Source organism: Ceratosolen solmsi, unplaced genomic scaffold (genome assembly GCF_000503995.2).
Source record: "Ceratosolen solmsi marchali unplaced genomic scaffold, CerSol_1.0 scaffold10, whole genome shotgun sequence".
Lineage (NCBI taxonomy): Eukaryota > Metazoa > Arthropoda > Insecta > Hymenoptera > Agaonidae > Ceratosolen > Ceratosolen solmsi.
The window spans coordinates 5,149,135-5,162,160 of record NW_011948412.1 but is presented as its reverse complement, the minus strand read 5'-3'; the positions used below and the strand labels follow the sequence as shown (position 1 = coordinate 5,162,160).

At 27.2% G+C, this 13,026-nt stretch overlaps 1 protein-coding gene across 2 annotated transcripts; it reads right to left on the bottom strand.

Moving 5' to 3' along the window:
- Positions 1 to 3,246: 3,246 nt before the first annotated feature.
- On the bottom strand, positions 3,247 to 10,078 carry LOC105368070 (serine/threonine-protein phosphatase PP1-beta catalytic subunit). 2 transcript variants are annotated; one of them, XM_011506987.1, is made up of 7 exons: positions 9,873 to 10,078; positions 8,155 to 8,244; positions 6,114 to 6,601; positions 5,735 to 5,833; positions 5,193 to 5,432; positions 3,954 to 4,114; positions 3,247 to 3,672 (listed from the first exon to the last, which is right to left on the bottom strand). In XM_011506987.1, exons 1-6 carry the CDS (start codon positions 9,922 to 9,924, stop codon positions 4,004 to 4,006), a joined length of 1,080 nt encoding a protein of 359 aa, XP_011505289.1. In that variant the 5' UTR covers positions 9,925 to 10,078; the 3' UTR covers positions 3,247 to 3,672; positions 3,954 to 4,003. The 2 variants fall into 2 exon arrangements, with proteins under 2 accessions (XP_011505289.1, XP_011505282.1); XM_011506980.1 differs by lacking the exon at positions 8,155 to 8,244 and having other exon boundaries at positions 3,248 to 3,672.
- Between the last annotated feature and the right edge of the window lie 2,948 nt (positions 10,079 to 13,026).

Genomic DNA, 13,026 nt, shown 5'->3' with positions numbered 1-13,026 from the left:
ACTAGAAACAATAAGCGATTTTTTCTTCTAAATTTAAAATAAACTCGGCTCTCAAAACTGTATGTGTGTATCTGCATGTATATAAATTCAGTATTGATAAAATGTAATATAAATCGAGGATATTTCCTCGTAAAAATAGAATAAATACTTACAATTTTTTTTAACTAAGACGTTACAAATGCAAAAGGAGTTTTGTGGTCTGACAGTTTTATTATTTATATTCGTCTTTAATTTTCGCAATTTATGCAGACTATAACATTCTTTCTATTACGATGTTTTCTAACTTTTGTCACACATTTCACAAATTATTTCGAAATCCCTTTACTAAAAACTATATTTCTGCTACGCATAGTATAATATATAACGATGTAAACTACAAAAGCTTATGGGACAATCAATAGCATACACAGTTTATATTTAAAAAAATACTGATTCCCTATTTTTCGCTTTTTAATTTTCACTTATTTCTCCCTCTCCCTCTTTCTCTCTCTCTCTCTCTCTCTCTCTCTCTCTCTATTTTTTTTTATTTATTTATTTAATAAATTTCTTTATTTATTTATTTGCTCACTCGCTGCGTCTTTCTCTATAGTTCTCTGCAATTATTGAATTTTATAAATTATAAATCGAATGAAAATTAACATCAATCACATCAGGGGACAAGGCACAATACAAATCCGCACAATTAAATAGATTTACCTGTAAAAACTCAAAATTTTACATACAACAAATATATATTAATTTTTCTATCTAAATTTTAGCATTACATTTATAAAAAATTTAAATCATGTAACAATTGCTATAGCTATTACTTTTATTGCGAAAATCAATAATCTTGGATGCTCTTTAATATTGTTAAGTATAATTTTATAACATTATACAACAATATAACACGTATATGAAAAATATTATACTTGACATATACACATATTTAAAAACTTATATTAAAATGAAAAATGATTGAAAAGAAAAACATATTTTATTACTTAGAAATATAAAAACATAATTGCTTTGAAAATTATTTATTACAGTGCAGTTTTATGCTAATTTAAAAAGTTTTAGAATGAGGGAAGACTTGTTAAATATAATTACAATATATTCCTTATAATAGTAAGTATAGTAACGGAAATTGTTTTTAATGGATTGTAATGCTCACGTCCCCTGACAATAATGCATTTTTATATTATCAATCTATTTATCTACCTATTTTTGTTTTCATGATAGGAATGCCACCAATCAAAAATTTACATCTTTTTGACAGAAAGCGATCACTACTATACGTCACATAAAAATTTCAATATTTCAAAAATCCTTTTAATCTCACAAACTATATTCACGACGTCGGTTGAAAGTCGGGCAATTTACATAATACGTAAATGAAAGTTTTCATAATATGTATTCATAATTGATTTTATCGCGAGCTGATCCATCCATATATATATATATGCGTGCGAGGGGTGTGTGTGTCTGTGTGTGTGTGCGTGCGTGCGAGCGTGCGTGCGTGCGTGCGTGTATTATATATATATATATATATATATATATATATATATATATATACATATATAATGTAAAAATCGATAAACGTATATTATGTATAAATTGATTTTTGAAGTATTGAAGATTCCAGTTTTCTCTAGTGAGATAGTAATAATTATCAACAGTACCACTATCAACATTCTTTTAAATTTAAAATCTCGTGTCAGGAAATAAAAAATTGGAAGAACGAGGAAGTATCTAGGAAAGAAAAAATTTCACAGGCTAGTAAGTCGGACAATTATTTGTAAATAAAATTATATTGTTGATAGTTAATATTAAAGGAATCTAAGAAAAAATCCATCATTGATGTGATTAAACAGCAAAAAATTAAAATAAAAACAATGTAGAAATTGAACTTCCTTGGTGTGATGATTACTACCTCGCAACTCAATTCCATCAGTTTAAAGTTAATATTTAAATTCTTTTTTTTTCATTTTCATAATTTATTATCAATTGTGTGAGTATACTTTAAAACTAATTAAGGGATTATCTAATCCCATTCGCCATAAATATTGTGTTGTTGGCCTGATTATTATAAATAATAAGAAATTTAAATCAAAATACATATTAGAAAAATAAAGAACAAATACTAACCAGTATTACTAAGTAAATATTAGTACTCACAATAATTATAGTGCTCTGTCCAACATATATATATATATATATATATATATATATATATATATATATATATATATATATATATATCATATATAACACTGATGGTAATACCATTACAATAATTATATTTTATACAATCATGGCATAAAATGTAATAGCACTCAACTGGTATTTTTATTAATTTTCTTGATCCAGTAATTGATATCACATATATTACTTACAAAGTAAATATTTCTCCATACATACAATAAGAAATATATTGTTACATGTTAATAATCAAGAGCTCAATCCTTTATTAGGTAATGTCGATTCAGCAAAGTTGATGACGACCGAAAATGGTAAGTTAATGCGCACATTAGATATAGTACTCTTTCGAATTCTGATAAATTATTAAGAAATACGAATCCACTAATGCTTCTGAGCCTACACCTAGAATTCATTTGTTTTTATTCTATTATGTTATACGACGTCAAAATTGCTCGAATTATCAAAAAATTCCAATTGTTAAAAGTTTTTAAGATTTCAAGAAAATAAAATCCTTGTTGTTTCGTACTTCATCGCATTTATAAATACATTCTGATTGGAGCCAACTTCGTCGTTATCGCTGAACGAATGCCAGTTATTAATGTACACTGTTCTCATTTGAGATAACTACTACATCTCAAACTGTCTCTAAATTCAAGGAAATGTGTAGCAATAGTATCTGTAGACTATACAATAGCAAACAATGATTCAACTATAGTATTGGATATTCGTCACATCAATGATAATTTTATCATGGGTGTATTTGGATTCGTAACTGATATTGTGTTGTACAATTACAAGAATAATTTGTATCAATTAACTCATAAATTTCACAATATATATACACACATATTTTATGTGTTTGGTTATGTAGAGAAGATGTAAATAGACACGCGCGCGCGCGCACCGACACACACACACGCACGCACGCGCGCGCACACACACACACACATATGTACTTTTCTGTTTATTTGTGTTTTATATATTTTTATTTATTTATTTATTTACTTAATTATTAACCAAAATTTTCAATTAATTTAAATAAAATAAATGAAAATTGTAGAAAAATAATAAATCTCGAAATTTATATGTTTGTATTCATATAAGTTTGTGTATTGTGTATTGGTGTGTATAAAGTGTGTATCCATGTATGGCTTTCAAGTACTTAATAATAACTGATTTCCTTGCAATCTGATAATTACTAATGCTAATTATAATAACTTTAATAATATGCAATAAATAATAGAACAAAAAATCTTTAAAAAATGCCATTAAAGACTAACTTTGCAAAGAATAATCTATGTTATGGACAAATCATGTTACAATTTTGTAGATTCACAGTCATACCTAAGTAATTACTTTCCTATAAATTAGGAAAATCAGATTGCCCACAACATCGTTTTAATCAATAAGATGCAATTAAGGAAGGGATAGATTTTTTATACTTCAAGCTTCACGAATCAGTGTTTAATTTGGTAGCGTGACGTCCTGAAACTGAAAAAAAAATATAAATTAATCGATATGAACTTTTTAAGTTAATTTTTAAATATTAATGATTAATAATAAAATTTATATATATAAAAAGAATAAATGTTCCGATATTTTAGTTTATTAAAAATTTCTCATTTTTCAAAATCTAGTTTTCTTAAACAATAACTTAAAAGCTATGGGAAATAAGACTCTAGTAAAACTGCACAAATATATATATTATATATATATAAACTGATATAAAAATCAATAATGTAAAAATAAACCCAACTTCAGTTCAAGTTCACCTGTTTTAGAACGCCAGTGTTTGTGGCTATGCAGGTTCAGCCGTGGGTGGTCATTTTTTCTTTGCTGGATTTCTTTGTGGCGTTGATGGACGACTGCCTGTCTGTCCAGCGTTCATACCACCATATTGGTATTTAGCTTTCTTTTCAGACGGTTTCAGAATCTGTAAATCATTTTTAATATTAAGTCTCTTATAAAACATTGTGCTCATCAATTTTAACAAGATTTTATTCAATTTCTTAAAATGATTTTTAAATAATTCATGCGACCAATGAATCTCTAATCTTGTTCACTATAGTCAATTCATCCACTTTAAAATACATAAATGAAAGCCTCTTAATTATTATAATTTTAACAAAACATTTTATACGCTTATTTCTTAAATTGATTCTTATGATATTTAATTATAACACTTTAAATTCCATTATAACAATAATTATAATCATTATTTAATAATGATTAATAATCTGCCTATGAAATTTTAAATCAATGTTTTTCCACTTTCTGAGCTTCTATATAATCGTTATATTTTATCTAAAATACTTGTCGAAATTTAAAGCAAAACCCTTACAAAAAAAGAAATTTTAATATAAACTATATTACAGAAATTTTAAATATTTTTAAAAGACTAAATGTATAAAATATAATCATGCGCTGTTTGTTTTAAACATGAGCTTAAATTACAAAAGTATTTTATTCCTTTATTACCGAAAAATAATTTTTAAAAATGTCTCATTTACTATGAAGAAATTGATTTTCAAGTTTCTATAATTATGTACATTATATATACATTACAAAATTACATATTATGGTAAAAAGTTTTAGAAATTATTTTTTTTAAACAATAATAAGTTGAATGAAATTACACATTTTAAATGTAATAGTTATAATAAAAGTGTCCCATCATGTTATTAAAATTATTTTCTTTCTTTCTTAACCCAACATAATTTTATACGTTATTATTCACTGTTTAATTGACTCAAATATTGATTCCTTTATGGATCGAGCAAATTATTGCGATTAATAAAACTAAACCCAATTTATAAAAATGATATATAATCATTATTAATACTTTAATCAATAGTTGAAAAGAAAAGAAACGGTTAAAGAAAGGCAACGAATCTGGAATCAGTCTGCTAAATTTCAATGTTAGAAGTCATCTTATTTATAGAACTACGAAAATTTGTGCCACTTATAATTAGAATCATTCTGAAAACCTTGAAGTTAGGCAAATATCTTACCTGAAAACTACACATGAGAGTTTCATCGACACTCATCATTCCACCAGCATTGTCAAATTCACCGCAATAGTTGGGTGCAGAAAAAAGTGTGACGAGTTGCCGTTTTGCGAAGAACTCGTAACCGTCTTCGACGACTTGATGCGCCCGGCAAATCAAGTCCATATCGTGACGATTAAGGAACTTTGATACCACATCTGGTCCGAAAGTGAAGGAAACTCCTCTGTCGTTCTCTCCCCAGCCCTACACATTATTTTTGCTTTTAATAATCACACGTGCGCGCATGTATACGCATATGCTTTGAATTAAAATTAAATAACTCTTTATTGAAGTTACGATTATACATGCTCAATATAAAAGTACGGTTTTAATAAGAAATATGAACATTTTCTCTTAAGAAGAATGAAAAATGTACTTGAGAAAAAAATTCGATTCTAAAAAGTTAATAATGCTTACGACATAAAAAATAATAATAATAAATAAAAAAAACTTGTAATGAAAATGGTTTTTAAATTATATTTAAATATGTATTTATTTTAACGCACCTGGACTTCTTTATCAGGATCTGACCATAATAAGTCACAGAGAAGACCAGTATCAGGTACATCTGTTGGGCGCATGATTCGTTTAATCTGTTCCATCCCCTAATACCAAATATTTAAAATATGAATACAAAAATATTAAATCTTTATAAAAAATAAGTTTAAATTAGAAAATAAACGATTATAACGCGAATGCAGAACAAAAATTCATTCACTCTTTATAAAAATATATCATCATTATAAGTTTAAAAATTACAAAATAGGCAATTGTAATTTTTTTACATTATTTAAAAATATAAATTTTTATGTCAATCTCAATATAAAATGTCTAATATTTACTGAATGATCCTAAAAATGAACCTGTATAAATTATCGTAATTACCTGGAGATCAGGACTGAGTCCGCCGTGACAACAAAATATTTTCTCATCTATGATAGCAGCAATTGGTAAACAATTAAAACAGTCTGTGAAGGTCTTCCATAATTTGATATTATACCTGCGTTTGCACTCGTCATAAAAGCCGTATATCCTGTTTATACTTGCACACTCGTGATTTCCTCTTAGCAGAAAAAAATTTTCTGGATATTTAATCTTGTATGCAAGTAACAAACATATTGTCTCTAATGATTGCTTGCCTCTGTCAACGTAATCGCCTAAAAATAAATAATTTGCTTCTGGTGGGAAACCTCCATACTCAAACAGCCGTAGTAAGTCGGTGTATTGCCCATGTATATCTCCGCATATCTTTAGAGGTGCTTCAAGCTCCAAAAGAATAGGCTGTTGCAGAAAAATTTCACGAGACTTTAGACAGAGACCTCGAACTTCAGCCTCTGTCATTATTACAGATTTTCCAGGTCGGCATCCTCTTACTGCACAAGAAATATAAATTAGTTAATCATAAGCTAATGAGAATTGAGTTGAACACAAAATCAAACACTCCAAGGATTAATTATACAGAAATATTTTACTTTATAGAATAAGCATTACTTAACCAAATATTCAAAATCTTTCTGTACTTTAAAGATGAAATAAAATGAAATTAATTTTATCATATATTTAGCTGATTATACTTTGGAAAAACTATGCATTAAGTATATATTGACAAACTTTTTCTTATAAATTATTTAAATTAGTAAATTTAGTAAATATAAATAAAAAAAAATAATATTAGTTAATTATATTAGTAATATATAAGTAATGCAGAATTATAAAAGATGATTTATAACTTAGTTAATTAGGATGCCTATTCTTTAATAACTTTACCTCCGAAACAATGGGAAAATCACTCTACAAAATACTCTAATATATATCAAGGAGTTATTGGGAATTATTGGTATACATATTTTAAATTCAAATTCGCATTTAAGATATATTTCTTTTCAAATACAACTATAATATATTAGTTCTACCACAACTAAATAATCATTTTTACAAGGTGCAAAAATGCACAAGATTCTTTGTTTGTAGATACCATCGTTTATTTATAGTTAACTAGCAACCATAAAGGACTTCGCTACACGCTTGAATTGCTATCACAATGGCTATTGGAAAAATCAGTATCACCAAGGCTGATTTGGTAGCAAATAATTCTAGAAAGACATTTCAGTTTGTGAATATAACTGAAATTTCATAGTCAAATTTCTAATTGATCAGTTTTTTTAATAATAATTTTTATAACAAATTCCTATTATTTATAAATAGAAATTTTATACAATGAATGAACAGAATTGTTATACAATAAATATGCCAAACAGATTTAATTATTGAGCGAAGCAAAAATTTTTCAAAAAGAATACAGTAACAATTATTAAGGTTAAAATGTTTACGATTTAAGATGAATAACTTAATTATACATAATAAATTAATTAAAAAATATGCTAAATATAATAATATTCATTAGTGTAAGTTACATATTATTTTGAATTTAAAATTTTAAACAATATTTTAAATAATTTTGTTTAATATAATTTCAATTTATTCTATAATATTATGATAATAATTTAGAACAATATAATTTAAGTATTTACTTTAACTTCAGCAAATATATATTTAATTTTATTTTTAAGATTAAGTCGACTACGAATTTATTCAATTTTCTGTTTGATCTATAAAACAATAAACAAAATATTATTCTGTGTACTACGCATAAAATTTTTTTATTAAGGTATACTGTATTCCATAAATGTTACTAAAAATACAGGTTGAAAAAAATAATATATGCAAACATGAAAATGTAAATTACTGCTGAGTGCTGAAGGAATAATCATTGTAGCTTACATTGGAAGCTTAATCAATCGATAAATTAATCAATTGGAAACAAAGTGCATGCATAAAAAATAATGAAATTGTATATAAGGTACAAGGATATATAGCGCATCTAAATAAAGAGCTACATTGGAGACGTTTCCTTAATATTGCATACCGACAAAGTCTGAAGAAAAAATATCTTTAAGCTTGGCTTTCTTCTGGGTCTGAACCTGAACTTGTTGATTTTCTTTCTGGGTCTGGTATGCTTTACGGCATAAATGTTCCACATAAGTGCCATAAGAAAAAGAACAGAACAGAAAGAATGTTTTTGTTTTATAACAAAATAAGCAACAGAAAATATTCAAAATATGATTGAAGATGAAAAATCAATGCTCAATGAATTTCAGAAAATAATTTTATATTTCATTAGGGATAAAGATTTAAAATTAAAATTGTGCATTATGAAAATATAACCAATCAATGTATTCTTAATTATAAGAATTGATAAATATTTAATATTTATAAACTTTTAATATTTAAATATTGAAATAAACGATCATATGTATCATAGCAGCTTTATTTGTATTTTTGTAATTATATCACAATATAATGTCTAATTTTCAATTTTATCATGTACAATTGTTATGTTAAGACTTTTAATATCATATTATTATGTATTATAAAAATACTCAAGTTAACAGCTTAATTGCTGATCATTGTTTATCATGCCTAACTATTTATTATTATCAATTATTATGAAAATTAAAATTATGTATAGAAACTAAATGCGGTTATATAATAATTAAATTAAAACTGTGCAACAAGTAGAAAAAAGATACTTCATCACAAAACTATTAAATAAGTCATATGTTTGGTATAAATAATTAATAAACCTATTGCTTACAAATTTATCTCATCCTTAATAATAATAGAATAAATGCATTTAAAATATTTATAGAATACTATTGTTTACGAGCTTAAATAATTAAAAAAGTTAAAATTACGATAAAGATTTTATAAAAACAGTTCTGTAATTATAATATAAAACTCTTTAATAAGAGAATCAAAGACTATTTTGCTCCGTATTGATCCATCACAAAATGTAATAATTCTCTATTGAATTTAAACACACAAGCGCAAACATACAAACACACGCGCACACGCGCTCTAGCTCACTCGCTCACTCACTCACTCGCGCTGACATATAGTCATTTATATTTCTAATATTAAAAGAAAATCCGAGAAACATTGTGCTAATATGAATACGTCAAATAATAATACTAAAGTGTTCTCTTAATTGTAACGTAAATGTAGAAAAAATAAAAACTTTAAAATTCGAAACAATGCCTCTTAAGATTAACAATAAAAATAATGAAAAAATGTAGAAAAAACTCTTCAAAATATTTTCTAACGTTTGAACGATAAACAAAAATATAAATACTAACATAATCAGAGAATAAAATACGGAAGAAAAAAAGCGCGCAAGGAGAGGAAATATCGCGCAGACAGAGCCTCTTTTACGCTCGTTTTAACCTTCGATAATATAAAGACGTCCTGACTTGGAAATGGAAAAAAAAAGACCTCAACGTGACAATTTCCGAACCAATTACAGGAACATTAATTTGCATTAAATAATCCTGATGATAATGAGGTGTAAAAAGAAAGAAGCAGCTAGGAAAGGATGAAAGTAACTTGAGTAAGAGCGTAAAAGGGGCAAGAGAGCGAAGGTAGCCATTGGGGCGACGATATTTTCGAGGCCTCGGCGAAGGTTCTATTTCTCCCTTTGCCCCTTCGCCCTCGGCGATTCGGATTTTTGCGACGCGCGAGGTCGCACAGATTTGCGCGTGTACACGTACACTCACGAGGCACTTGGGAAGCGATACATTCACGTACCTTCCAACAGCCTCTGTATCAGGTTGTCGATGTTCAGCTCGACATCCGCCATGTTCCTTTTGTTTTCCTTATTTTGTTTTTTAAGCAATCGGCGCCTAACTTTGAGAACTTTATGCGACGTCCGTGGCGCGCATTCGCGGAAAAACTACACGTTGGCGGTTTCGGCTAAGCTCTCCTCTCGTGGAGGAGGGTCGATGACGATGATGACGACGGCGGTGGCGGTGACAAAAACGACCTTAACTCCACTTACCTATCCCTACCTCTTTGTCACTCTCGCGACAATGACAATGACAGCGTCGACGGCGACGACGACGACGACGACGACGACGACGACGACGACGACGACGACGACCGCGACGACCGCGACGACGACGACGACGAGGACGATATCAACGATAAGAACAACAACGACGGCGACGACGGCGACGTCGCGGCGAACACGCGCCGATTGTACAGTAGTCGTTAACACTAGCGAGAGTCCCCCCAACTAAGTCTACTCACTCCGACTACGACTCTGACTCTGATTCGCTCTCTCTCTCTCTCTCTCTCTCTCTCTCTCTTTCTCCCTCCCGCCCTCGCACATGCCCTCCCTCGCACCTTCACCCCGACGCACTATTGCTTTCACACTCTACATACGCTTGCAGACTCGATGTTTGTAGCTCGATGAATACACTACCAAAGTATACACTCTACTAATTCGTCAACTCAACGCGTGCCTCTCTTACATATACCTGAAATTTTCCTCCTTACATTTAATGAAAATACACTTGGTAGCTTTCCTTTTCCGCAATATTGCCTGTTATATTAGACTACCTTGGCAACGTTGTAAGTAACTATTTAAATTTGCATTAAATCCTAATAAAGTTATTATTATATTAACAATTTAGCCAAAAATGAATATAACACACCATTATCTGGTGTATTTGTTTATTTTATTTTATTTTATTTTTTTTTCCGAGACTCGAAATTAATGTTGTACCTTATTATTATATTTTATATTGAGTTTAACGTTACTTAACATTAATTTACATTTCACAATTTTATGCGTATAAATATAATTCTCAACAAATTCAAATATTAGCCTTTAATACGCGAGTTTGCGAAAATAAACTTGCGCTGCAACACGATAAACATTAACTTTATTTGGTAAATGAATTTTACAACAGCCGCACTTGTATATAAAGTGTGATTAAAAATATTATTTATTTTGAGCAAAGAGTAAATAAAACTGTAATGTATGTATTTTGTAGGTATGTGAATTTGCTTAAATTTACGTAATGATTGATAATCGGCCGTTTATTAAAAAATTCAGCTATTATTTAATAATAAACAAATAAATTTTAGGCAATTTTAAATTATTAGTAATATAACTAGCATATTAATATAAAATTTAGAAATATTATAAAAGAAAAAAATTTTTTTTACTACAATATTAATAAGATGATGGATTAAATATTTACATAAGGCATTATGCCAAATAAAATTTCGAACTGATGATTACTTAAATAACTATATTTTAACGCTCGAGCAAAGCCTTTTAAAAATTCATTTAACAATATATTCTTGAGCGTGTGTAAAATATTTTTGACGCGCATTAAAAAAACTATTATAAAAAGTAATAAAAATCACTTGATAAAGTAGTCGATTTTCATTTCAATGTTTTTCTTAAGCAATTGAAGACTACGTGATATTTCTTAATACAAGCACATGAAATACGAATATTTTCAAATAAATTCAAAATAAATGTATACGATATTATGTATATTTTTGCAATAAACTAATGTAAAAATATTTTTAATAACAAAATTTAATAAATAATCATATATCAAATTATATATTCTTGTCGGTGCGATAATTAAAAGTTTAAATAAATGTCGTTTGATTGATTTGATAACATTTTCAATACACGATTAAATAAAATTTCGTCGATAATTTAGAAATTAAACATTTTCAGACGTGTTCGAATATTTGAAAAACCTTTTTTTTTGTATTTAGCAAATAAAAATTTCTCCCAAATGCTTTTATTTTCTTATTTGAATTGCATGTTCTTGGATACAATGTTGTTAAACAAATGAAAAATAACAACAACAAAATTGCAAAATTGATTACTATTAGTAAAAAAAATATATATATATATATATATATATATCTACTTTGGGAATGCATAGATTAATGTTAAAGTCATTTGTACAAGACATTATTATTTTACAAACAAAATTAATTACATTTTTAAATAATCAATAAGATTTAGAAATTTACTAAAATAAATTATAGTAAAATTAGCTTTTTGATATTAATTTCTCAAAGATAAAAATTCATATCATCTTTAATAATCCATTATAAAGCTATAAATAGTTGTAACTTTTAAGATACCAAAATGATGAAAATTTAATAGTATTAACTACTATTAATAAGATTAATCATACTTTAATATAATCAATTTTTTGTAATAAAAATAGTTGAATTTATGGCGTTGTGTTCTTATATTACTTCTGGAAACTAAATACATTCTAGGTCAAATGTGCTACTATTTATATTTAATAATATACGTCAGATTTTCTTAAATTATACTAAACTATTTTAAACGGGACTAATACTAAATGAATAATAATATGCATATTTAGAATTTAAAATCTAAATGTCACAATGATAACGAATATTTCATTCTACATATGATATAAATAGCAGTATAAATAACAATAAATGATATACGTAACAATTTTCTAGTACCATAAAGTAAAAAATAATTAACATCGCCGACTAAAATTTGGACGTTTTTAAAAAGTATATTAGTCTAACGTCTATAATTATAAATAAGCGAAAATCAAATTATTAAAAAAAAAAAAATATGCGTAATTCCTTTACAAGAATTGTGAGACGTTTCGTGCGTCAATGAAAATTAAAAAACGTACATTTTCATTATTTACATTAAATTAATAGATCCTTTTTGTGATAATAAATTTATCATTTATCGCCCTAATAAAATAACTAAAATTCCTCTTATTCCAATACTGTAGTAGATAAATTAGGATTATTATTACTATTATATATTATATATACAACAATGAGCCATGATTTATACAAAAGAGATGAAAGAATTTTTTAGGGCAATTATTTGATATTGAACTGTCTGATAAATCTCTTGAACTAATTG